At 55.8% G+C, this 27005-nt stretch overlaps 1 protein-coding gene across 1 annotated transcript; it reads left to right on the top strand.

Annotated features, from left to right (window-relative positions):
- The first annotated feature begins 42 nt into the window (after positions 1 to 42).
- Positions 43 to 17957, top strand: FASN (fatty acid synthase). Its single transcript, XM_049861391.1, has 41 exons — positions 43 to 340; positions 2401 to 2535; positions 3135 to 3287; positions 4386 to 4559; positions 4804 to 5004; positions 5096 to 5218; positions 5291 to 5406; positions 5491 to 5625; positions 6198 to 6657; positions 6744 to 6931; positions 7017 to 7206; positions 7487 to 7581; positions 7844 to 7978; positions 8154 to 8357; positions 8524 to 8639; positions 9002 to 9174; positions 9260 to 9451; positions 9535 to 9615; positions 9696 to 9875; positions 10050 to 10220; positions 10290 to 10493; positions 10600 to 10904; positions 11145 to 11516; positions 11593 to 11757; positions 11836 to 11954; positions 12070 to 12224; positions 12336 to 12539; positions 12679 to 12829; positions 12906 to 13204; positions 13331 to 13453; positions 13599 to 13822; positions 13898 to 14099; positions 14232 to 14383; positions 14469 to 14560; positions 14733 to 14884; positions 14961 to 15206; positions 15364 to 15546; positions 15887 to 16120; positions 16222 to 16436; positions 16549 to 16647; positions 16732 to 17957. The coding sequence occupies exons 2-41, from the start codon at positions 2409 to 2411 to the stop codon at positions 17119 to 17121; spliced, it is 7500 nt and encodes a 2499-aa protein (XP_049717348.1). The 5' UTR covers positions 43 to 340; positions 2401 to 2408; the 3' UTR covers positions 17122 to 17957.
- Positions 17958 to 27005: the final 9048 nt, after the last annotated feature.

Below are 27005 nucleotides of genomic sequence, written 5' to 3'. Positions count from 1 at the left end.
CCGTCCTCAGAGTACCCCGGCCCAGCCCCCGCTCGTGCGCGCCCCCGAGCAGAGTCCTGACGGCGACGCGCACGGGGATCACCCCACTCTCCGCGGTGCGCAGGGCCCCGGGGCGCAGCCCCGACGCTCATTGGCCTGGGCGGCGCAGCCAAGCTGTCAGCCCATGTGGCGTGGCCGCCCGGGGATGGCTGCGGTTTAAATAGAGTCGGCGCGGAGCTAGAGGGAGCCAGAGAGAAAAGCGTCGCGGCCTCCGCTCCGCCCGCTTACACGCTCCGTCCTTCGTCTCCGTGCCGCCGCCGAGCGCCCGCCGCCCGCACTCGCCGCACCCGCCGCGCCTCAGGTACGAGTGGCGGGGTCTGGGAGCAGAACCGGGGTCGGGGGACCACGAAGCCGGAGGGACTGGGATAGAGCCGGCAGCAAGGTGGATTCGGGAATGGGGACCGAGTTGGGGCGGGGAACCACGAGGCCGGGGGGACTGGGACAGAGCCTGGGCTAGGGGCCGGGGGTTGGCCCAGAGGGATGTTGGAGCCAAAATCGGGGACTTCTAGCGGGGGGCTGCGGGGCGGGAGGATGGGGACACAGCCTGGGCCGGGGCCTGGGCAGGGAAGATGATGGAGCCGGCGCCGGGGGACCTCGCGGCCGGGGGCAGGCAGACTGGGGCAGAGCCAGGTCCAGGCCCTGGGCCCAGCCGGGGGGCTGATGGAGTTGGGGCTTGAGGACCTCGGGGCCGGGGAACCCATCGGGCGCCTCCCGCAGCCGGTGCGTTCACTCTGAGGAAGTGCCGCCATTCCTCCATCTCTGGCCGCCCTGTTTCCCCTTGTCTCGTGTTTGACCCCGCCGGGCGCCCAAGCTAAGGCATCTGCAACCCGGCCGGGGCAGGTGAGCGGGTCTTGGGGAGGGGGGCGCGCAGCGCGTGCAGCGAAGGTCTGCGAACAGCCATCTTGGCCTGGGGCAAGCCTGGTACTGCAGATCCTGGGGCTGGAGGAAGTCCCCTGCCCAGTCCTGCGCCCACAAAAACACTCGGGCCCGAGCGGCTGTGGCCCCTCTGACCTTCTTGGGGTGCCACCGGCGTCTGGACCCGAGTCTGGGAGGGGCGGCCTTTCTGAATGCCCTGGGGGAGGGAGTGGCGGCGGGCGGAGGATTCCTATCACGTGGGAGCTGCGCTAGGCTCCACTGCCTTTGGCCCGGTTCTGTTGGAGGCTCACACAAGGCGGATGTCGGAGCCACGCGGGAAAGTGCATTGTCTGGGGGCTCTCACCTGCTCCCCCGCGCCAGGCCAGACTTTTGTGTGAATAACAAGCAGAGAAATAGCAGCACTTTACTGAAGGAAACTGCCCCAGCCCTCCTGAAAGCTCTTTAGGGGGGCGGGGGCTGCGCAAGGGCAAAGGTTTCTCCCTCCCTCCTTGGGAAAGACTCTGGGGTGGGATGAAGCTGAGATGGCAGGGCTAGTCTGAGGAGAGTTGATGCCCGTGGCTTTGCTCCATGAGCCCCTGGGGCATGGGTGGAAATTGCCTGGCCACTGTTGGCCTTGTCTTCTACTGAGTGGGTCAGACTTCAGAGTTCTTGCAGGAGCTGCAAGGAAATCCCATCCCAGATCCTTGGTTTTCAGGGTTTCTGTCTTGGGACTGGCAGGCAGTGGACAGGCAGCAAACAAGGGGCCTGAGGCCAGGCCTGCAGTGTTTGGCCAGGCAGACCCAGCTGGAGGGGCCGGACTGGCTGGGTCATTCCCCAAGGGCAGGGGCCACCTTTCCCCCAGAGCCCTGCCAGGCCTTGGTACCCTAGCTGCTCAGGCCAGTCCCGTGAGTCCTTATCCTGGCAGGAGGCATGGGGTATGATACTTCATAGGCTGGTCCAGGGCCAGAGCATGGCCTGAAAGCTCTCTCCACCCCCGCTGTGATATTGCTTAGCGTGCAGGTCAGAGGCCGAGGGGTGCAGTGATATGTGGGTTAATACGTGGGAGCCAAGCGCAGGGCCACCTGGCCAGCGGGAGTGGGCACTTCTTTCCGCTTTCTATGGGGCAGCCTCTCAGTTCCGACCTTGCCATTTCCTTGAACCTGCTGCTCCTTTGTCTTTCCTTGGGAGCCCCCCGACCCCTGCTGCCAAGTTTCTCAACTCCAGGTTTCTCTCTGCTGGGTGGGCAAGTGGCAGGGCATGGTGAGAGACGGGGCAGACCAGCGTGACCCCACCCGCGGTGTAGGGAAGGCCTAGGGGCTGTGGCCTGGCCTCCGATTTCTGAGTGCCGCGCTGGAGCCCACAGTGGGGTGGGGTCAGCCAAGTTCTCAGGACGTTGTGTCGTAGACTCAATAGTAGTTGGGAGGAGCGAGTAGCTGGGGTGGGGGCAGTGAAAGCCTGAGGTGGTGGGATCTTGGTGGGCCCTCACCAACATCCTCCCCTCCTCAGACGGAGCCATGGAGGAGGTGGTGATCGCAGGCATGTCCGGGAAGCTGCCCGAGTCGGAGAACTTACAGGAGTTCTGGGATAATCTCATTAACGGTGTGGACATGGTTACAGATGACGACCGGAGATGGAAGGCTGGTAAGTGGGCACCCCCTGTGTTGACACCCCAACACCTACTGCCTGGCAGGGTTGCTGCCGGGAGCAGGAAAGCTGGGCAGCAGAGGCTTGAGACAGCTGGGGTAGGCAGGCATGGGGAGCAGGCCCTTGGGTAGGGAGGCCGGCTGGGTCGCCGACCAAAGAGTGCCAGAGCAGGGGAGGCCTCTTGGCCTGGTCAACCTAGCCCAGATGTCCCAACTGTCAGATAAAACACCGAGATCCACTTTCAGGAAGCTGACTGACTCACCCCGCCTTAGCCAGGGTGGCCTCACCTGATCAGCAGGTGTGAGTCAGCATGGCGGGGCTGGGAGTGGCAGACTGGTGGGGGTCTCCGCCCCACCTGCAGGGGGGGCCTGCACCCTGCTTTGGGGCCATACAGGTGCCTGAGTGGGGGTCCCCCTGAGGAGGGGCCATGAGGGGTCCTGTGCTGCCCATTGGGGCACGGACCCTGTGGAGCCCTCCCCCACTTGGCCCTTCTCTCAGCTTCCTAATTCCACAGTTGGTTGGTTGCTCCAGGGCTTAGAGACTCCCTGCCTAGTGCTTGGCCAGGAGCAACAGGCTGTGTCTCTCCCCCTGTCCAGGGATATACGGCTTGCCCCGGCGGGCCGGGAAGCTGAAGGACCTGTCTAAGTTTGATGCCTCCTTTTTCGGGGTCCACGCCAAGCAGGCCCAAACAATGGACCCCCAGCTCCGACTGCTGTTGGAAGTCACCTACGAGGCCATTGTGGATGGAGGTGGGTGGCTGAGGGCTCGGGGGGAGAGGGTCAGAGTGGAGCATTTGCAGAACAGAAGGTGAGAGGTGCCCAGGCTATTTGGCCTGCCAGGCCCTGCTTTTCAATGAGGTGTCCTTGGATGTGCCCCGGCCTCCTGGTTTCCTCACTCCCACCACTGCGGATCTCAGGGCAGAAAGTGGACTGATGGATGGATAGGAGAATCTGGTAGGGGGCTCCCGGGCAGGGAGGAGGGGGTCCCACACGTCTCCCAGGGAGCCCTGGGACAGAAGTTCAGGCCAGATCAGGACCAGGACCAGTGGGCACCTGTCGGGCCAGCTGCGGCAATGCCTGGTCCCTTACACCCCGCCCTCATCCCAGTGTTTCCGTGGCCACGTCCCTGGCCCCGTGCCCTTTGCCCTCCCCTCTGAGAGTTACAGTCTGGCCGTGCACGGGGGCTTCTGGAAGCCCAAGAGCCTTGGCGTCACGGCTGCTGTGCCTCCTCCCTGGGTCCCTGCTTGTGTGGGGGGCTGTCCCTTCCACTGCGGGGAGGGGGTATGGCGCTTACCCCCAGGGTGATCCTGGCTGTCTCTCCTCCCTTGACCCTGAATCTCTCTCAGAGGGTCTGGTTGTGATGTTGGTTGGAGAAGAAAGAGGCCCCTTTCCCAAGGCCGGCTTCCAGGCTGGCATGCATCTCTTCTTTCAAGCCTGGACAGTCATCCTTTATCTCATTCAACTTGTTATCGAAGCTTTCCCAGGGCTGCTGGCCTTGGAGCGTGGGTGCCTATTGGCTAGCAGAGCTGTAGGCAAGCAGGGCTGGTCAGGTCTGCGGTGGCGGCAGCACTGGGGCCGGGGAGCTGCTGAGACAATGCCACCCTCTGTCCTCCCTGGGCTGCCTCTGTGGGGCCTCACCAGGTCTACAGTTCCCTCTGGCATCTGTTTCCTCCATGGCCCGGTTCTCTGTTCGCCACCTGGACTGCCTGCTGCCCCCCTGACACGGAGGCTGGGCCCACTGCCCACTCACACCTATTCCTTCCCCGTGGCTTCTTCCTAGCAGGGGGGTGGGGTACGCTTGTTGGGCACTGCTTGGCTTCAGAGGGGTCTGATCTCAGCTTCTGATAGGCATCAACCCAGCCTCTCTGCGCGGCACCAGCACCGGGGTCTGGGTGGGTGTGAGCGGCTCCGAGGCCTCTGAGGCGCTGAGCCGGGATCCCGAGACGCTCCTGGGCTACAGCATGGTGGGCTGCCAGCGGGCTATGATGGCCAACCGCCTGTCCTTCTTCTTCGACTTCAGAGGTGAGTATGGCTGGGACCTGGGACCAGTGCTCACGAGTGCCCAGTGGGGAAGCCACAGGGGACTAGACCAGGCCACCAGAGCCCCTTGTGTGATCCACATCCAAGAGGCTGAGGCCCTCAGGCTCCAGCCTCCCCTTTCCCCACACTCCCGGCCCTATTGGGGCCCCCACCCTGGTTCCCGGTCGGCTAGGGCACGCACCGGCAGGTGCTCGGGCGGCCCGGTTCTCACAGCATGCCCCTGCAGGGCCCAGCGTCACCCTGGACACAGCGTGCTCGTCCAGTCTGCTGGCCCTGCAGAACGCCTTCCAGGCCATCCGCAGTGGGGAGTGCCCTGCAGCCATCGTGGGTGGCATCAACCTGCTTCTGAAGCCTAACACGTCTGTGCAGTTCATGAAGTTGGGCATGCTCAGCCCCGAGGGCACCTGCAAGTCTTTCGACCAAGCTGGTGAGGCCACAGGCTGGCGGGTTGTGGGGGGCCTTCCGGAGCTGGCAGTCAGGCAGAGGGGGCAGGGCCTGAGCTGCCACACTTGCCTCAGGGAACGGGTACTGCCGCGCCGAGGCCGTGGTGGCCGTCCTGCTCACCAAGAAGTCCCTAGCCAAGCGGGTGTATGCCACCGTCCTGAATGCAGGCACCAACACGGATGGCTGCAAGGAACAAGGTGGGCCGTCAGGAATGGGGGCGGCAGGCGGAGGCAGTGGGGGGCTGTGGTCTAAGGTCCCTGTCTCCCCAGGTGTGACCTTTCCCTCCGGAGAAGCCCAGGAGCGCCTCCTCTGCTTGATGTACGGGTCAGCAGGTGTGGCCCCCGAGTCCCTTGAATACATCGAAGCCCACGGCACGGGCACCAAGGTGAGGCCTTGCCTGCCTGTCTGCCCTGCCCGCCTGGCAGAGGTGGAGGGGGACAGAGCCGTGACCCTCCCATGCTCCCTATAGGTGGGCGACCCCCAGGAGCTGAACGGCATTGCCCGGACCCTGTGTGCCACGCGCCAGAGCCCGCTGCTGATTGGGTCCACAAAGTCCAACATGGGCCACCCCGAGCCCGCCTCCGGGCTTGCGGCCCTGGCCAAGGTAGGTGCACCAGAGGGCCGCCCAGACCTCCCGTCATGTGGCTTTTGGGGCTCTTGGGCTGCCTGTCCACGTGGTAGAGGAGCGAAGGCTGGGCTGCAAGCTGAGATCCTCAGGCACCCAGCTGAGCACCCACTCTGCTTGTCGAGCACTGAGACTCTGTTCTGGGAAGCCAGAAACACTCAGAGAGGGAAGGAGGACAGGCAGGTGGCCAGCAGGCAGAGTGTCGGCCCCACCTGGCCTGCCTGGTATAGCCAGGCGTGCCTGCAGTGGACTGAGATGGCACATGTGCCCGCCTGTCCCCGATCATTTGGCTGACCCAGCAATGTTTGCAGCTAGGACGGGGCAGGGGTCGGCACACAGCCAACCTGCCAGGTGGGTCTTGGCAGGGAGTGGGCAGGGCCTCACTCAACACATGGCCAGGCCCCGGAACAGCGACAATGGCGGGTTTATAATTGGTTCTGTATGGTAGGCAGCACGTGGGGGTTTGGGGAGCGGGGCCTGCCTGTGGTCCCAAGTGAGACGGGAGGGTGTGGGCTGGGGGCCACCTGCCCACACATCTTCCCTGCCCACAGGTGCTGTTGTCCCTGGAGCACGAGCAGTGGGCCCCCAACCTGCACTTCCACAGCCCCAATCCTGAAGTCCCAGCGCTACAGGATGGGCGGCTGCGTGTGGTGGACCGGCCCCTCCCAGTGAGCGGTGGCTACGTGGGCATCAATTCCTTTGGCTTTGGTGGCTCCAATGTGCACGTCATCCTCAAGCCCCACACTGTGCAGCCCCCGGTGCCCACCCCGCCTGCCCTGCCCTGGCTGCTGCTGGCCAGCGGGCGCACCCATGAGGCTGTGCAGAGCCTGCTGGAGCAGGGCTGCAGGCACGGCCAGGACCTGGCATTCCTCAGCATGCTCAATGATATCGCGGCCACCCCTGCCTCTGCCATGCCTTTCCGTGGCTACACTGTGCTGGACAGCCAGGGCAAAAGCCAGGAGGTGCGGCAGGTGTCCGCCGGCAGCTGCCCGCTTTGGTTCATCTGCTCCGGTGAGCCCTGCCCCCTTTCCCTCCCCCAGGAGGACAGGAGCGGAGCAGGCAGGTGGATCCCTGACCCCCAGCTCCTCTCACCACAGGCATGGGCACACAGTGGCGTGGCATGGGGCTGAGCCTCATGTGCCTGGGCAGCTTCCGAGAGTCCATCCTGCGTTCGGATGAGGTTGTGAAGCAGTTTGGGCTGAAGGTATCAGACTTGCTGCTCCGTGCAGAAGAGAACACGTTTGACGACATTGTGCATGCTTTCGTCAGCCTCACTGCCATCCAGGTACATGGGTCTTTGGGAGGCTGCAGTTGGTGCGGGTTGGGGCCCACAGGAGCAGGCTGACATACGCCCTTGGTCCTGCCCCCAGATTGCTCTCATCGACCTGTTGACCACCATGGGTCTGCGGCCAGACGGCATCATTGGGCATTCCTTGGGCGAGGTGGCCTGTGGCTATGCTGACGGCTGCATGTCGCAGGAGGAGGCAGTGCTGGCAGCCTACTGGAGGGGCCAGTGCATCAAGGAGGCTAACATACCACCAGGCGCCATGGCGGCCGTGGGTAGGCATCGGCTGGGGCTCCTGGGAGTGGCCCTCTCCCCCCCCCCCCCACCGCAGATGAGGTTCCGATCCCTTGGAGAGCCGCAAGGAGAGTGGGCGAGAGCCGTAGGACCTGGGTGCTGCTGGCAGCAGGCAGGCTGACCCAAAATGCTGTGTGCACGGGGTCGGGCGGGGGCCCAGGACAGGAATAACGATGCCTTTCCAAGATCAGACGTGGTGGAGAGAGTGCCCGTAAAGGTGGCACAGTGGTGACCGTTACTGTGGGTTTTTTCTGCCCACAGGCCTGTCCTGGGCTGAGTGCAAGGAGCGCTGCCCCCCTGGTGTTGTGCCTGCCTGCCACAACTCCGAGGACACAGTCACCATCTCAGGGCCTCAGGTGGGTACTGCAGCCACGATGGGCCCACCCTGGACATCTATCATACCACGTGGACTGGAGGCACGCAGTCTGGGCACCAGAGGCGAGACTGGAGCATGAGCCCCAAAGGACCTGGTGGGCCAGGCTTGGCCTTGGGGGGTTCCTGCACTCCTCTCCTCCGGGACACGGTGTCCCCTGAGGGTGCCAGACTGCCAGTGTGCGGCAGATGTCGCTACAGTAAGCTTATCTAGTCCCACCCGATCCTGACATAGTTCCTTCTTAGGCTGCTGTGGTCGAGTTTGTGGAGCAGTTGAAGCAGGAGGGTGTGTTTGCCAAGGAGGTGCGGACAGGTGGCCTGGCCTTCCACTCGTACTTCATGGAGTCCATCGCGCCCACGCTCCTTCAAGCACTGAAGAAGGTGGGTGCTGGCCCGGGTCACGGGGCTTGGTCCCTGGTTTTAGGGGGCCTTTGTTCAGGTTGGAAGTCTAGATCCACTGGACACTGCCCAGCTGAGGGCTAGTGGGGGGCTGCCTGCAGGATCGGCTTGGGATGGAGTCAGTGTGGCTGCCCCACTGAGCCAGCCTGTGTCACAGGTGATCCGGCAGCCACAGCCTCGCTCACCGCGCTGGCTTAGCACCTCTATCCCTGAAGCCCAGTGGCAGGGCAGCCTGGCGCGCACCTGCTCAGCCGAGTACAACGTCAACAACCTCGTGAGCCCCGTGCTGTTCCAGGAGGCGCTGTGGCACGTGCCCGAGAATGCCGTGGTGCTGGAGATCGCACCCCACGCCCTGCTGCAGGTGTGTGCCACCGCCCGCTTGGGGTGCGGAATGGGCCAGGCTGGGTTCACCCAGGAAAGATGGGAGCGGGGTAAAGGGGCAGTGAGGGGCCCTGGGAGGGGATGTGGGACAGGAGTAGGCATGGGCGAGGGCTGGGGCCCGGGGACAGTGAGTGCTGTCCCCACAGGCCGTCCTGAAGCGAGGTCTCAAGTCTAGCTGTATCATCATCCCACTGATGAAGAAAGACCACAAGGACAACCTGGAGTTCTTTCTCACCAACATCGGCAAGCTCCACCTCACCGGGTAGGCCCACACCTGCCCGCCCCTGCTCCACCTGTCCTCCATCTGCAGGTTGGCCACCAACTCTGCTGGCCTGGGTCTTCCACTTGGCCCTACAAGGGGGACCCCAAGTTTACTACTCAGGAGAGAGGGCAGCAGTGTGTATAATCAGCTGTGGGCTCACTGACTGGGGGGCCCCTGGGACCCATGTGCCGGAGCTGGTCTTGGCGATAGGTGGAGAAGAACCCTGGGTGCGCTGGTCACAGTGTTCCTCCAGCACCCTGCTTGTCAGCGTCCAACAGTGTTAGGGAGGACGATTAGAAGTGGGCACCCAAGAGGATTCCCAGAGCCCCCCACCATGCCCCTCATGTGCTTCCCCCCCCCAGCATCAACATCAACCCCAATGGTCTCTTCCCGCCCGTGGAGTTCCCGGTCCCCCGAGGCACCCCGCTCATCTCGCCCCTCATCAAGTGGGACCACAGCCAGACCTGGGATGTGCCCACTGCCAAGGACTTTCCCAGTGGTTCCAGTTCCTCCTCTGCCACCATCTACAACATTGGTACAGAGTGGCGGGTGGGTGGCGGACTGGCAGTGGGCAGGCAGGTGGGCGGGAGAGGAGGGACTGAGACCCATGTTTGCCACAGACATCAGCCCCGAGTCTCCTGATCACTACCTGGTGGATCATCGCATGGATGGGCGGGTCATCTTTCCTGCCACGGGCTACCTGTGCCTCGTCTGGAAGACACTGGCCCGCACCCTGGGCCTGGTCATGGAGCAGATGCCTGTGGTGTTTGAGGACGTGACCCTGCATCAGGCCACCATCCTACCCAAGACGGGTGAGCCATGGGCAGCTCAGGGCAGGGTGTGGGGGTGTGGCCCAGGGCGGGGGGCTGTGCTGACCCCTCCCCACTGCCCACAGGGACTGTGCCCCTGGAGGTGCGCCTTCTGGAGGCATCCTGCACCTTCGAGGTGTCTGAGAATGGCAACCTGATAGTAAGTGGTAAGTGGGGGCCCCGGGGGAGCTGGGCCCAGCCCTGTACCGTTGTGGCCCTAACACCATCCCCGCTGCGCTGCCCATAGGAAAGGTGTACCAGTGGGAGGACCCCAACCCCAGACTCTTGGACAACCAGGATGGCCTGGCCCCTCAGGAGCCGGCGACCAAGTTCCATCTCGCCTCGAGCGACGTGTACAAGGAACTGCGGCTGCGCGGCTATGATTACGGCCCCCATTTCCAGGGCATCCTTGAGGCCAACCTAGAAGGTGGGTTTCCATGTGGATGCTGGTCACACGAGCCCCGGCGCCCCTGGAGGTGACTCGGACTGACCACACCCCCAGGGGCCTCACCAGTCTTCAGTGTGGGAGCCACAGATGGCCTCAGAGCCAGGATGCGTGAGTGGTGAGCCCAAGGAGACATGTGATTCCAATTCCGTGCAGGTACCACGGGCAAGCTGCTGTGGAACGACAACTGGGTGACCTTCCTGGACACCATGCTGCAGGCGTCCATCCTTGGCCTTAACCGGCGCAGCCTGTTCCTGCCCGTCCGCATCGGTTCCGTCCACATCGACCCTACCACCCACCAGCAGAGGCTGCAGGACAACTCCCGAGGTAGTCCCGCTCCACTTCTGCCCCTGCCGTGCAGCACTCTGTGGCGCTCACTGTCCTTTTCCCGTATAGCTGCCGACGTGGTAGTGAACAGCTGCCTGAACAGCGTTGTGGCAGGTGGCGCTCTCCTCACACGGATACAAACCTCAGCGGCCCCACGGCGGCATCAGGAGCAGCTCACTCCCGTCCTGGAAAAGTTCAGCTTCACGCCACACCTGGAAACCGAGTGCCTGGCAGACAACGCAGCCTTGCGGACAGAGCTGCAACTGTGCAGTGGTGAGACCCAGCTGGCCCCAGAGCCCCCAGCCCACCTTGACCCCACCCCCTGCCTGCCCACCTGGCCTATGGAATGAGGCCCCAGCGCCCGTCTCTCCCTCCTCAGGGCTGGTGCAGACTCTGCAGGCCAAGGCAGCTCAGCAGGGGCTGAAGATGGCCGTGCCTGAACTGGGTGGGGTTTTGACCGCCCGGGACCCCCCACAGCATGGCCTAGCGAGGCTGCTGGTGGCTGCCTGCCAGTTGCAGCTCAATGGGAACCTGCAGCTGGAGCTGGGCCCCGTGCTGACCCAGGAGCGCCTCCTGCTGGCCAACGACCCCCTGCTAGCTGGCCTTCTGGATGGGCCAGAACTCAGGGCCTGTGTGGACACGGCCCTGGAGAACGTGAACGGCTTGCGGATGAAGGTGGTAGAGGTGGGTGTGCACACAGGCACGGTCGCAGTGGCAGGCGGCCTTTGCTCTGGAAGGTGTCACTTGAGCGCTACTGTTGTGCTGTCACAAATCTGTCCCAGCAACCGGACAACGTAGGCAACTTCAGGGCAGAACACTGGGGTAGTTGTCCTGTGTCTGCTGCCTAACAGGCCTGCCAGCAGGGCAGTGAGGGACACGTGCCAGGGGCAGCTGGTTCAGTGAGAAGCTCTTCCCCTCCTCCAGGTGCTGGCCGGTGAGGGTCACCTGTATGCCCGCATACCAGAATTGCTCAAAACACAGCCTATGCTGCAGCTGGACTACACGGCCACTGACCGCCACGCTCAGGCCCTGGAGGCTTTGCAGGACCGGTTGCAACAGCATGATGTGGCCCAAGGCCAGTGGGATCCCTCAGAGCCCGCACCCAGCAACCTGGGCGCAGCTGATCTCCTGGTGTGCAACTGCACAGTGGCCACCCTCGGCAACCCCAGCCAGGCACTCGGCAACATGGTGGCGGCCCTCAAGGAGGGTGGTTTCCTGCTCGTGCACGCTCTGCTCAAGGGGCACATGCTCGGAGAGACTGTGGCCTTCCTCACTGCTGCCGACCTCCTGACCCAGGTGCTGGGGCCCCCAGGCTTGGGGCAGGGCTGGGAATTGCACGCAGGTGGGAGCCACTAATGCCCCTAATCTGCAGGACGAGTGGGAAAGCCTCTTCACCAAGGCCTCGCTGCACCTGGTGGGGCTGAAGCGGTCCTTCTACGGGTCTGTGCTCTTCCTGTGCCGCCGGCTGGCCCCCATGGACAGCCCCATCTTCCTACCTGTGGAGGACACCAGTTTCCGATGGGTGGACTCACTGAAGGTCAGACCCCTGCCCGCCCCAGTGCCGGACGGTCAACCAGCATGGCCCAAGGCTTGACCCTTCCTGCTGCTCTTGCAGAACATTCTGGCCGATGCCTCCTCCCAGCCTGTATGGCTGACAGCCGTCGGCTGCGCAACCTCGGGCATCGTGGGCTTGGTGAACTGTCTGCGCAAGGAGCCAGGGGGCCACCGAGTGCGGTATGGCCCCACCCCCGCCCCACAGCTCCTTGCTCTTCTCGTACCGTCCACCTCCCAATCCCATCTTCTCTTCCCTTCTTCTCTCTTCCCACCTCACCACCCGGGCTGTCCACAGGTGCATCCTGGTGTCCAACCTCAGCAGCACGTCCCCCATGCCCCCGACGGACCCCACCTCCCCGGAGCTGCAGAAGCTGCTGGAGAGGAACCTGGTGATGAACGTGTACCGTGATGGCACTTGGGGGGCCTTCCGCCACTTCCCACTGGAGCAAGGTGAACCCCCCTGCCCTCCATCTGTCCCCCACTGTGAGCTCAGCTGCCTTACCAAGCCCTGCTGGCCCTGGTGCCTGCACAGCCCTTAGCAGCCTCGGCTGCCTCCCACAGACAAGCCAGAGGAACAGACAGAGCATGCCTTCGTGAACGTGCTGACCCGTGGGGACCTCTCCTCCATCCGCTGGGTGTGCTCACCCCTGCGCCACGCCCCACCTGCCAGCCCTGGTGCTCAGCTTTGCCGCATCTACTATGCCTCGCTCAACTTTCGTGACGTCATGCTGGCCACGGGCAAGCTTACCCCCGATGCCATCCCAGGTACTCGCAGCCTGCTGGGCTGGGCCAGGTTAGGGTGGTATTGGCCTCTGGGAGAAGGGCCATGTGGGGACTGGGGATGCTCCCGGGCATGCTTGTGGAGCACCAGGGCACAGGGGGGTTGACCCAACGTCCCCTCCAGGCAAGTGGGCCACCAAGGACTGCCTGCTGGGCATGGAGTTCTCTGGCCGTGACGCCAGCGGCAAGCGTGTGATGGGACTGGTGGGTGCTGAGGGCCTGGCCACCTCCATCCTGGTGTCCCCAGACTTCCTCTGGGACGTGCCTTCTGGCTGGTGAGTGTCGGAACATTAGGGTATCCGGGGGGCCTTCAGTTCTCGGCTTGAGAAAACCCACTCCCTACGCCCACAGGACCTTGGAAGAGGCGGCCTCCGTGCCTGTGGTCTATGCCACGGCGTACTACTCGCTAGTGGTACGGGGACGCATCCAGCGTGGTGAGACCGTGCTTGTCCACTCGGGCTCAGGCGGCGTGGGCCAGGCTGCCATTGCCATCGCCCTCAGCCTGGGCTGCCGCGTCTTCACCACTGTGGGCTCGGCCGAGAAGCGTGAGTACCTGCAGGCCCGCTTCCCACAGCTCAACAAGGACAGCTTCGCCAACTCTCGGGACACTTCCTTCGAGCAGCACGTGCTACGGCACACAGCCGGGCGGGGTGAGCATGCATGCCCCCCATCGTCCAGGGGGAGTGGGCACCTGGGAGGGACAGTGTCTGCTCTGGATCTTGCAGTTGGCTTGGGCAGCAGGCAGACCCCGAGGACCACCTTGCTTGTCTTCCCAGGCGTTGACCTGGTCCTGAACTCCCTGGCGGAGGAGAAGCTGCAGGCCAGTGTGCGGTGCCTGGCACAGCACGGCCGCTTCCTGGAGATTGGCAAGATTGACTTGTTCAACAACACCGCGCTGGGTGAGGCCTGGGCAGATGATGGGGGTGGGGAGTGGACGGGGCGGGTGGATGGGGCAGGCAGGAGAGTGGACGGAGTAGAGCACAGGCAGGCAGACGGGGGAGGTGGACCCTGGTAGCCACAAGTGAGCCTCCAGCCTGCCCCCAGGCATGGCCATCTTCCTGAAGAACGTGACCTTCCATGGCATCCTGCTGGACGCACTCTTCGAGGACAGCAGTGGTGACTGGCCAAAAGTGAGAGGATTGCTACAGGCGGGCATCCGTGACGGCGTGGTGCAGCCCCTCAAGCGCACGGTGTTCCATAAGGACCAGGTGGAGGATGCCTTCCGCTACATGGCGCATGGCAAGCACATCGGCAAAGTGGTGGTCCAGGTGAGGCAGGCAGGTGGGTGGGCAGGTGTCTTTGCGCAGAGGGGCTTCCAGAGCTAACAGTGCTGCTGGCCACAGGTGCACGAGGAGGAGCAGGGTGCGGTCCCACAGGGCACCCGGCCCGCCATGACCACGGCCATCTCCAGGACTTTCTGCCCAGCCCACAAGAGCTACATCATCGCCGGCGGCCTGGGTGGCTTTGGTCTCGAGCTAGCCCGATGGCTTGTGCTACGGGGGGCCCAGAAGCTCGTGCTGACCTCCCGCTCAGGGATCCGGACAGGTGGGGGCACGAGGGGCACATAGGTGGGGGAGCTCCTGTCCCTGGGCTTGCCCGCCCGGGGGCCTTGTGTCTAGGAGGGCTCGGTGAGGGCAGCACATCCATGCCGGCCCACCCAGCGCCCCGTGTCCACAGGCTACCAGGCCAAGCAGGTCCGTGAGTTGAGGCGCCAGGGCGTCCAGCTGCTTGTGTCCACGAGTAACGCTGGCTCTCTGGAGGGCGCGCGAGGCCTCATCGCTGAAGCTGCACAGCTCGGGCCTGTAGGGGGCGTCTTCAACCTGGCCATGGTGAGCGCAGCCCCTTGAGGCCTGAAGCGGGGGAGGTGGTGCTGGGGGCTTGATCGAGCCAGTGCTGAGGGGCCTGGTTACCTAGGTGCTGAGAGACGCCATGCTGGAAAACCAGAGCCCAGAGTTCTTCCAGGACGTGAACAAGCCCAAGTACAGCGGCACACTGAACCTGGACAGGTGTGTGCACACAGCACCCCCACGCTGTTCACCCAGCCAGCTGTGTCTTGGACGGGCCTTCTCTGCCCCACTCCCGCGCCCCGCCTCCGAAGTGCCCTGGGATCTGTAAGCCCTGAGGGTGGGGGCAGGGCTCAAGGGCCAGGCACGGGAGGCCGACACCTGCTCTTCATAGGGTGACACGGGAGGCATGCCCTGAACTGGACTACTTCGTGGTCTTCTCCTCTGTGAGCTGTGGGCGTGGCAATGCTGGCCAGACCAACTATGGCTTTGCCAACTCCACCATGGAGCGTATCTGTGAGCAGCGCCGGCACGACAGCCTCCCAGGTGGGCCACCGACCCTGCCCAGCCAGACCCAACGCCACACCCCATCCCTCTTGCTCAACCACACCCCTGCCTGCAGGCTTGGCTGTGCAATGGGGTGCCATCGGAGACGTGGGCATCGTCCTGGATGCCATGGGTACCAATGACACAGTCATCGGCGGGACGCTGCCCCAGCGCATCGTTTCCTGCCTGGAGGTGCTCGACCTGTTCCTGAACCAGCCCCATGCAGTGCTGAGCAGCTTTGTGTTGGCCGAGAAGAAGGCCACAGCACATGGCGAGGCCGACGGCCAGCGGGACCTGCTGAAGGCCGTGGCGCACATCATGGGTGAGCACAGTGGGTCCAGGGAAAGGGATGGCGGCACAGCCAGGTTCAGATTCTGATCTGTCCCGACACACTTGGTCCTCACTGGTGGCCCTCAGAGTCCCATGAGGGCAGACAGAGTGCCTGCGCAGTGTGGGCCTGACCAGGTGTGCCTCCTTAGGGATCCGAGACGTGGCGGCCATCAGCCTGGACAGCTCGTTGGCAGACCTGGGCCTGGACTCGCTCATGGGTGTGGAGGTGCGACAGATGCTGGAGCGTGAGCATGACTTGGTGTTGTCCATGAGGGAAGTGCGGCAGCTCACACTGCGCAAGCTGAAGGAGCTCTCGTCGCCGGCCACCAAAGGTGCGGGTCGGGTGGGCAGGGTCACTTGCTTTCAGAGAAGGGCCTGCTCGGCTGGCCCCAGCTCTCAGGAGGGGTCCCTTGCTCCACCACCTGGCAGCCTGTGTATCTGGTGGTCCTGGCATGGGGTAGCACAGTTCTTCCACTCACTGGCTGCCCACTACCCCATGCTTGCTCCTTTCAGAGAGCGTTCAGCGCTCAGCACTGTAAGGCATCGGTGGTTTCTCAAGTTAGCCGTGTGTGGGTGCGTGCGTGCGTGTATACGTGTTTGTGTGCGCATACGCATCTCCGTGTGTGTTTCTGTGAGTGAGACCAGCCCTTCACCTGGTCCCTTTCCTCACAGAGCTGTCATCCCCTGGGCCCAAGGAAGACAGCCCAGCAGCCCAGCAGCAGACCCAGCTGAACCTGAGCATGCTGCTGGTGAACCCCGAGGCGCCGACGCTGACGCGCCTCAACACCGTACAGAGCTCAGAGCGGCCACTGTTTCTGGTGCACGCCATTGAGGGCTCCCTCACTGTCTTCCACAGCCTGGCCTCCAGGCTGAGCATCCCCACTTACGGCCTCCAGTGTACCCGAGGTGTGGGCAGGGGCATGGGGACCCAGGGAGCCAGGTGGTGGTCTAGCCCCTGCCTAGGACCCTGCCTGTGGCCACCCTGCTGAGCCCCTGTGCCTTTGCAGCTGCACCCCTGGACAGTATCCAGAGCCTAGCCGCCTATTACGTGGACTGCATCCGGCAGGTGCAGCCTGAGGGCCCGTACCGCATTGCCGGCTACTCCTTCGGGGCCTGTGTGGCCTTTGAGATGTGCTCCCAGCTGCAGGCACAGCAGGGCCCTGCCTACAACAGCCTCTTCCTGTTGGACGGTTCCCATGCCTATGTGCTGGCCTACACCCAGGTGAGGCTGGGGTCCTTCTGGGCCAGGGTCTGCAGCCTCCACTCTCCCAGGACGGTCCCTGGTCATTCTCAGGCCACGTGCTTGCCTACAGCACTCCCTTTTTCCTTTTCAGAGCTACCGGGCCAAGCTGAGCTCAGGCTCCGAGGCTGAGGCTGAGACTGAAGCTATGAGCTTCTTTGTGCAGCAGTTCATGGACGTGGAGTACGGTCGGGTACGTCCAGGCCTTGGTGCCAAGAGCTGGGTCAGAGTCGTGGAGGCTTCCCCCTGGCCCCACTCAGAGAGCCCATCCCCACAGGTGCTGGAGGCCCTGCTGCCTCTAAAGGACCTGGAGCAGCGTGTGGCGGCCACAGTGGACCTGATCACCCGGAGGCACCACGGCATCAACCTCCAAGAGCTCAGCTTCGCGGCCTTCTCCTTCTACCATAAGCTGCGTGCGGCTGAGCAGTACACGCCTAATGCCAAGTACCATGGCAGTGTCACTCTGCTGAGAGCCAAGACAGGCAGCGCCTACAGGGACCATCTGGGTGCCGACTACAACCTCTCACAGGTGTGTGACGGCAAGGTGTCCGTGCACGTCATCGAGGGGGACCATGGGACCCTACTGGAGGGCAGCGGCCTGGAGGCCGTCATCAGCATCATCCACAGCTCCTTGGCTGAGCCTCGGGTCAGTGTGCGGGAGGGCTAGCCACCCCATGCGACCCAGCCAACACCCCATCTGATGGCTTTCACCACCCACCCCTCCCCCCTACACCACATCCAGGCTGCCCCAGGCTGGGGAGGGTCCTGCCGGTGGGACCTCACCCCACGGCCCCCCGCCCTGCCGTCCTGGGCTCACACCACTGCCTCAACGCACACATAGCTGCCCAGGCCACTGCTAGAAGTAAACTGTCCTCCCGTGCCAAGTGGGCTAGCCAGCTGATCCGGAGAGCTGCCTGGTCTGTGAAGGGTCTGCTGAAGCCCGCAAGAGCTGGGCTGAGCCTCTTTGTTCCGTGTGAGGTTTGCCGTGTGGGTTCATTTGTTGTTTCTTCATTTGGGTTCTCATATTTATTGCATCACTGGGAGAGCTATCTGGCGACTTCTTTCACCCCAGGAGATACCCAACACTCATCCTTGGGCACCTGGGTCCAGGGCCTGGCTCTGGCCCCTGCATAGCAGGCCCCAGGCTTGCAGCCCTGGCTCCGGTGCCCTGGCTGCACCTATGATACAGGGACCTGGGGGCACATAATCCCCGGCTGAGCTGGGCCTGGCCCCTGTGGAGGTACCTGGAGCCACCGAGTGTGTGTGTGTGTGTGTGTGCGCGCATGTGTGTGCGTGTGTGCACGTGCGCATGCGCGTTTTTCAGGAACACAATTCAAACTGCTGCTTCAGTTTTGGAACTTCACTGTAACTGTTGTGTAAAGATTCATGTCTGGGTTCTGTCTCATTTTTACGCCAACTTGGTAAAATGCTGCCTTGATGTTCTGTCTTCCCCTACCTTCCCCATTAAACCACATGTGAGCTCTGCTTGTCACGTCTTTCTTTTCCTTCCCAGATCTATAGTTGGGGGTAGTTCTGGCTCCACTGCCACCCAGCCCTGCATCTTCTACTAGCTGGGGTAGGGGTGCCCATAGAGGAGCATAAGGTCCAGCTGAGGGGGCTGCAGGGTGGGGAGTGTGGAGTGCCCCACGGGTAGCATGGATGGGGAGCACCAGTGTGGAGGGCCAAGGTGGACACACTCTGTGGACCAACTTGGGCTGAGGGCAGCACCCAGGGGTGGGAGGATCTGGGACCTCCAGGTCACCCTGTGCTCAGGAGAGACTGATCCTTTCTACTCCAGCCAAACACCAAGAAAACACTACAGCCCCACCCCAAACCAAGCCAGGAAGACGCAGCTGAAGTCTAGACTCGCACTTTCTAGGCAGTACTGAGATGCCCATCCCTCCCTGCTGAAGAGACGGCAGAGGAGACTCAGTGGAGAGGTGACTATCACCACCACCTAGCAGTAGCTAACCACCCCACTAGTTTCAGTGGAGGCCGCTTGGGGAGCATTAACAAGGCACTCCTACCCCTGCCCAGCAGAACCACCGGGGCTCCTGGAACCTGGAGTTAAGCTCCCCCTATCTGCAGTAACATGGCAGAACCCTGCCCCTCCCCCTGCTGGAGTGGCATCAAAGGAGGCCAGCTAAAGCAAGGTTTAATTAAGATTCAGACTCAATACCCAAAATGTACAGGTTTCAATTGAAAAAACAACTTGTCATACTAAGAACTAGGCAGCTCTTGCTTTAAATGAGAAAAGACAATAGCTGCTAACACCTGGATGATGAAGATGTCCATATTATTGACAGATTCAAAGCAGCCAGCATAAAAATGTTTCCACAAGCAATTACAAACATACTTGTAACAAATGGAAAAATAGCTTCAACGAAGAAATAGATACAAAAAAGAACCAAATGGAAATTTTAGAACTTAAAAATATAAACTCACTGGATGAGCTCAATCATAGGCTAGAGAGACAGAAAAAGAAACTTAGTAAACGTGAAGACAGAACAATAGAAATTACCCAATTTGAACAACAGAGAGAAGATAGATTGGTGGGGGGGGGGGGACGTGAACAGCCTCAGGAACTTGTGGGACTGTAAAAGTAGATCTAACGTTTGTGTCATTGGAGTCCCAGGCAGACAGGGCTGAAAAAACTATTGAAATTACATCCAAAAAATTAACAAATTTGGCAAAAGACATAAACCTACAGATTCCAAAAGATGAGTGAACTCCCAACAGGATAAACCCAAGGTAATCCACACAAAGACACATATCTGAACTTCTAAAAACTAAAGGCAAAAAAACTCAAAAGCAATGTGAGACAAATGACACCTACAGGGGAAAAGCAATTCAAATGACAGCAGATCTCTTGTCGGAATCCATGGAGGTCAGAAGGAAGTGGCACAACATTTTTCAAGTGCCGGAAAAAAAAAACTGTCAACCTAGAACTGTATGTCCAATGAAAATATCCTTCAGGAATGAAGGGGAAATCATGACATTCTCAGTTTAATAAAAACGAAGATAATTTGTTGCTAGTAGATCTACCCTAGAAGAATGGAAAAAGGAGGTTCTCTTGTTACGTACTGTCAAGTAGGTGCCGACTCATAGCGACCCTATGTGCCACAGAACGAAACACTGCCTGGTCCTGAGCCATCCTTACAATCGTTACGCTTGAGCTCATTGTTGCAGCCACTGCGTCAATCCACCTCGTTGAGGGTCTTTCTCTTTTCCACTGACCCTGTACTCTGCCAAGCATGATATCCTTCTCCAGGGACTGATCCCTCCTGACAACACGTCCAAAGTGTGTAAGACGCAGTCTTTGCAATCCTTGCCTCTAAGGAGCATTCTGGTTGTGCTTTTTCCAAGACAGATTTGTTCGTTCTTTTGGCAGTCCGTGGTATATTCAATATTCTTCACCAACACCATTATTGAAAGGCGTTAATTCTTCTTCAGTCTTACTTATTCATTGTCCAGCTTTCACATGCACATAATGCGATTGAAAATACCATGGCTTGGGTCAGGCACGCCTTAGTCTTCAAGGTGACATCTTTGCTCTTCAACACTTTGAAGAGGTCCTTTGCAGCAGATTTGCCCAATGCAATGCGTCTTTATTTCTTGACTGCCGCTTCCATGGTTGTTGATTGTGGATCCAAGGAAAATTAAATCTTGACAACTTCAATCTTTTCTCTGTTTATCATGATGTTGCTCATTGGTCCAGTTGTGAGGATTTTTGTTTTCTTTATGTTGAGGTGTAATCCATACTGAAGGCTGTGGTCTTTGATCTTCATCAGTAAGTGCTTCAAAGTCCTCGTCACTTTCAGCAACCAAGGGTGTCTCATCTACACGTCACAGGTTATTAAGGAGTCTGCCTCCAATCCTGATGCCTCGCTCCGCTTCATATAGTCCAGCTTCTTGGATTATTTCATCAGCATACAGATTGAATAGGTATGGTGAAAGGATACCACCCTGACGCACACCATTTCTGAATTTAAACCACACGGTATCCCCTCGTTCCACTGGAATGACTGCCTTTTGGTCTATGCACAGGTTCCTTGTGAGCACAATTAAGTGTTCTGGAATTCCCATTCTTCACAATGTTATCCATAGTTTGTTAAGATCCACACAGTCCAATGCCTTTACATAGTCAATAAAACACAGGTAAACATCTTTCTGGTATTCTCTGCTTTCAGCCAGGAGCCATCCATCTAATAAAAAAATATATATATATAGTTTACCTTAACTAGAAAAAATGTCTGCCTTGAGCATTATGCTCTTTCAAGAACTAGCGATATGGGGTCAAACTGATAACAGCAACTCGAAAGATTAGATAGGCACCTTAGCAGGCAGTGAATTTATGTTAATGGGGGAGGAAGGACTCAGAAAAAGAGGGTGAGAATGGTTACACAACTCCCAGAGTGTAATCAATGTCATTAAAAGGTACATGTAGAAACTGTTCAGTTGGTCTATGTTTTGCTGTGTATATCCTCAACAACAAAATTAATATAATTATTTTAAATTTTTGACTTTTTTAAACTACTTTAGGTCAAAGTTGACAGAGCAAATTAGTTTCTCATTAAACAGTTAATACACAGATTACTTTGTGACATTGCTTGCCAACCCTGCAATGTGTCAACACTCTCCCCTTCTCCATCCCGGGTTCCCCGTTTCCATTCATCCAGTTTTCTTGCCCCTTCCTGCCTTCTTGTCTGCTTTTGGGCAGGTGTGTCCATTTGAACTATGAAGCACATTCCTCATGTGTGTTATTGTTTGTTTTATAAACCTGTCTAATCTTTGGCTGAAGGGTAAACTTTGGGAGTGACTTCAGTTCTGAGTTAAAAGGGTGTCCAGGGACAATACTTTCGGGGCTTCTTCAGTCAGACCAGTAAGTCTGGTCTTTTTTTGTAAATGTGAATTTTGTTACACGTTTTTCTCCCACTCTGTGCTGGACCCTCTATTGTGATCCCTGTCAGAGCAGTTGATAGTGGTATCCAGGCACCATCTAGTTGCTCTGGGCTCAGGCTGGTGGAGGCCGTGGTACTTGTGGTCCATTAGTCCTTTGGACTAATACTTCCCTTGTGTCTTTGGTTTTCTTCATTCTCCTTTGCTCCAGATGGGATGGGACCAGTAGATGCATCTTAGATGGCCACTTTTAAGACCACAGACACTACTCACCAAAGTCAGATGTAGAACATTTTCTTTATAAACTATGTTATGCCAGTTGATCTAGATGTCCCCCAAAACCATGGATCCCAGCCCTCAACCCGGTAGCTTGGTCCCTTAGGGAATCTGGATGTGTTTCTGAAGCATCTGTGACTTTGCCTTGGTTAAGTTGTGCTGACTTCCCCTGTACTGTGTACTCTTTCCCTTCACCAAAGTTACCACCTATCTACTCTCTAGTTAGTGTTTTTCCCTCCCTCATAACCATCAAAGATTTTTTTTTTCTGTGTGTAAACCTTGAGTTTTTATAATAGCATCTCATACAGTATTTGTCCTTTTTATGATTGACTTATTTCATTTGGCATAATGCCCTCCAGATTCATCCATGTTTTTCTCCAACATTTGTTATTTTCTATTGTTGTTGTTTTAATTAGTGCCAGTAATATCCAGGTAAGATGGTATCTCGTGTAGTTTTGATTTGCATTTCTCTAATGGCTAGTGATCACAAGCATTTCCTCATGGGTCTGTTTGCCACTTGAATGTCTTCTTTGGTGAAGTGTCTGTTCATATCCTTTGGCCATTTTTTAAATGGATTATTTGTCTTTTTGTTGTTGAGGTGTTGGAGTATGTTATAGATTTTACAGATTAGACCTTTGTCAGATATGTCATAGTCGAAATTTTTTCCCAGTCTGTAGGCTCTCTTTTTACTCTTTTGGTGAAGCCTTTTTATGAGCTTAAGTGTTTAATTTTTAGAAGATCCCAGTTATCTAGTTTATGTTCTGGTGTTTGTGTATTGTTAGTTATGGTTTGCATTCCATTAATGCCATATAATAGGGCCACTATTTTTTTTTTTTTTCTAGTGGCAATCCTATTTTTTCTTCCATGATCTTTGTAGTTTTTAGTTTTATATTTAGGTCTTTGATCCAGGTTTTGTTTATGGTGTGAGGTATGGGTCCTGTTTCATTTTTTCACAGATGGACGTCCAGTTTTGCCTGCACCATTTGTTAAAAAGACTGTCTTTTCCCCCATTTAATGGACTTTGGGCCTTTGTCAAATATCAGCTGACCATAGGTGATGGATTTACATCTGGGCCCTCGATTCTGTTCCATCGGTCAATGTGTCTGTCATTGTACCAGTACCAAGCTATTTTGACTACCATAAGGCCTCCTACTTTGTTCTCTTTCAATAATTTTTTACTTATCCAGGACCTCTTTCCTTTCCACATAAAGTTAATGATTGTTTTTCCATCTCATTAAAGAATGCTGTGGTATTTGGATAGGGATTGCACTATATCTGTAGATCTCTTTGGGTACGATTGACATTTTCACACTGTTAAGTCTACCTATCCATGAGCATGGCATGTTTTTCTATTTATGTCAGTCTCTTCTGGTTTCTTGCAGTAGTGTTTTATAGTTTTCTTTGTATAGGTCTTTTACGTCTGTGGTTAGATTTATTCCTAGGTATTTTATTTTTCAGGGGCTATCGATTATTTTTCTAATGAGCGAAAGATTTGAACGGATCTTTCATCAATGAAGATATATAGATAGCAAATAAGCACATGAAGAGATGATGTCATTAGTCATAGGGAAATGAAACCTAAAAGCACAATGAGATATCAGTACACACATATTCATGTGGCTAAAATTAAAAACACCAAGTGCTGGTGAGGATGTGGGGCAACTGGAACTCACACTGATGTGGGGATGTAAAATGGTACAACCACACTGGAAAACACTTCTTAAAAATTTAAACATATATCTGTCATATGACCCAGCCATTCCACTCCTAGACTTATTTAACCAAGATAAATAAAAGAATTTGTCCATACAAATACTTGTACATGAATGTTCATGGCAGCTGTATTTGCAACATTCAAAAAATGGATACAACTGAGTGTATAGCAATGGGTTAATGGATAAATTATGATGTATCCATTCAATGAAATATCACTCAACAATAAAAACTAGTTAACTATGGGTACACATCATATGAGGAAAGCAAAAGGTCACTGAATAGATAGGAAAGAAAGAAAAGACCAAAGTGGACGTCAGAAGAGACTGTGAAACTCACTCTTGAATGCAGAGCTGCTAAAAAGAAACAATGAAGTAAAAGAGCTCAACAGAGATTTCAAAGGGTGGCTGGAAAAGACAAAGTATTATGATGACATGTGCAAAGACCTGGAATTAGAAAACCAAAAGGGAAGAACATGCTCAGCATTTCTCAAGCTGAAAGAACTGAAGAAAAAATTCAAGCCTCAAGTTGCAATATTGGAAGATTCTGTGGGCAAAATATTCAACGACCCAGGAAGCATCAAAAGATGATGGAAGGAATACACAGAGTCATTGTACCAAAAAGAACTCGCCACTGTTCAACCATTTCAGGAAGTAGCATATGATCAAGATCAATGGTAATGAGGAAAGAAATTCAAGCTGTCCCGAAGGCACTGGCAAAAAACAAGCCTCTCTCAGGAAACGACAGAATACCAATTCAGATGTTTCAACAAACAGATGCAGCACTGGAACTGCTGATTTGTCTATGCCAAGAAACTAAAAAGGTCCATATTTGTGCCCATTATAAAGAAAGGTGATTCAACAGAATGTGGAAATTGTATCACGTGCAAGTAAAATATTGCTTAAGATAATTAAAAAATGGTTGGAGCAATACATCTACAAGGACCTGCTAGAAATTCAAGCTGGATTCTGAAGAGGATGTGGAATAAGGTATCTTGGCTGAAAGCAGGGAATACCAGAAAGATATTTACCTGTGTTCTGTTGACTGTGCAAAGGCTTTCAACTGTGTGGATCATAACAAATTACGGATAACATTGTGAAGAATGGGAATTCCAAAACACTTAATTGTGCTCATGAGGAACCGGTGAATAGACCAAGAGGCAGCCATTCCAACAGGACAAGGGCATACTGCTTGGTTTAAAATCAGGAAAGGTATCCACCAGGGTTGTATCCTTTCACCATACTTATTCAATCTGTATGCTGAGCAAATAATTCAAGAAGAAGAACGCAGCACCAGGATTGGAGTGAGACTCATTACCAACGTGCGATATGCAGATGACATAACCTTGCTTGTTGAAAGTGAAGAGGACTTGAAGCACTTATTGATGAAGATCAAAGGCCACAGCCTTCAGTATGGATTACACCTCAACATAAAGAAAACAAAAATCCTCACAACTGGACCAATAAGCAACACCATGATAAATATAGAAAACACTGAAGTTGTCAAGGATTTCATTTCACTTGGACCCACAATCAACAACCATGGAAGCAGCAGTCAAGAAATCAGATGACGCACTGCATTGGGTAAATCTGCTGCAAAGGACCTCTTTAAAGTGTCAAAAAGCAACAATGTCACTTTAAGGACTAAGGTGCGCCTGACCCAAGCCATGATATTTTCAATCACCTCATATGCATGTGAAAGCTAGGTAATGAATAAGGAAGACAGAAGAACAATTGATGCCTTTGAATTATGGTGTTGGTGAAGAATACTGAATATTCATGGACTGCCAGAAGAATGGACAAATGTGTCTTGGAAGAAGTACAGCCAGAATGCTCTTCAGAAGTGAGGATGGCGAGACTGAGACTTCGTCTCCTGTACTCTGGACATGTTATCAAGAGGGGCCAGTCCCTGGAGAAGGACATCAAACTTGGTAAGGTAGAGGGTCGGTGAAAAAAAGGAAGACCATTAAGGAGATGGACTGATACAGTGGCTACAACGATGGACTCAAACATAGCGACGATTCTGAGGGTGGTGAAGGGCGGGGCAGTGTTCCGTTCTCTTGTACACAGGGTTGCTATGAGTTGGAAATGGCTCGATGGCACCTAACAACATGGATGAATCTCAAAATAATAATAATGAGTGAAAGAAACCAGACCAAGTAAGAGTACATATTATATGGTTCCATTTATACAAAAGTTTTTAAATGCCAGTCTATAGTGACAGGAGGTAGGTCAGTGATTGCTCCGGAGAGGAGGGTCGGGGAAGGGGCAGATGACAAAGGGTCACAAGAAAATCATGGATAGTTTGATTATTTTCATTGTGATTCTTTCACTGGTGTATACATATGTCAAAACTTACCAACTGATCACTTTCTGTGCAGTTTTTAAATGTTAATTATACATCAAAAAAGCAGTTAACAAAAAGAGATCCATAAACCAAATAAAAGTCCATTAGAGGTGCATAGTTTGGATACTTCCTAGACACAATCAAACAGTCACAGGATTGATCTACTGGGTTTAAGTTCTTAGCATCATAGTCTCATGGTACAACTTGGTCAGTTGGCACAATATACTCTATAAAGACAATATTCTACATCCTAGTTTGGTGAGTAGCATCTGCCACCTTAAAAGCTTACCAGTGGCCACCTAAGATACAACTATTGGTCTCTACTCATCCAGAGCAAGAGAGAAAGAAGGAAACCAAAGACTCAAAGAAGAAACTAGTCTACAGAACCAATAATCCACAGAAACAATGACATCACCTATTTTGAGACCAGAAATAGTGCCCAGCTACCACTATCAATGGTTCCAACCAATCTATCAATAGATTGCCCTGGATAGAAAGGGATAAAACTGTAAAACGAAACTCAAATTCCTTCCCCCCCAAAAAAGGCCAGACTTACTGAACGAGTAGAGACTAGATGAACCCCTAAGACTATTGCCCTGAGATACTCTTTAAACTTGGAACTCAAACCACTCCCAGAGGTCATCTTTCAGCCAAATGACAGATTGGCCCGTAAAATAAATATCACCGTGAGTACCGTGGAAACCCTGGTGGCATAGTGGTAAGAGCTACAGCTGCTAACCAAAAGGTTGGCAGTTCGAATCCACCAGGCACTCCTTGGAAACCATATGGGGCAGTTCGGCTCTGTCCTATAGGGTCACTACGAGTTGGAATCAACTTGACGGCAATGGGTTTTGGTGAGTACTGTGCTCCTCAAAATAATCACCTAAATGAAACCAATTGGTTAACATTTACCCCAGACCCAGAATGAGAAGGCTAGGAGGGACAGGAAAGCTAGATTAATGGAAACAGAACAGCCAAATGGAAATAACGAGAATGCCGATATATTGTGAAAAATGTATCAATGTCACTGAATATTAAAAAAACTAAAAAGAAATTGTTAAATGAGAATGCAATTTCCTACGTAAAATTTCACCAAAAACACAATTTAAAAAAAAAACCTGACTCCCAGTGGCTGAAACAATAAAGATGCTAATTATTTTGTGTTTTAAAAAAAAAAGCCAGATCCCTAAACATATAAAGGGATGATCACTGCCTTTCATAATAAGGGCAATACAAATCACAACTGGGATATCATTTCTTACCCCCGAGACTGGAACAAATTCAAAACTTTGACTACACATTCTTTTGGCAAGGCGG

The sequence above is a fragment of the Elephas maximus genome, chromosome 19 (genome assembly GCF_024166365.1).
Source record: "Elephas maximus indicus isolate mEleMax1 chromosome 19, mEleMax1 primary haplotype, whole genome shotgun sequence".
In the NCBI taxonomy this organism is placed as follows: Eukaryota; Metazoa; Chordata; class Mammalia; order Proboscidea; family Elephantidae; genus Elephas; species Elephas maximus.
Note: the sequence above shows the minus strand (reverse complement) of the source record. Positions and strands in the feature narration are given on the sequence as shown.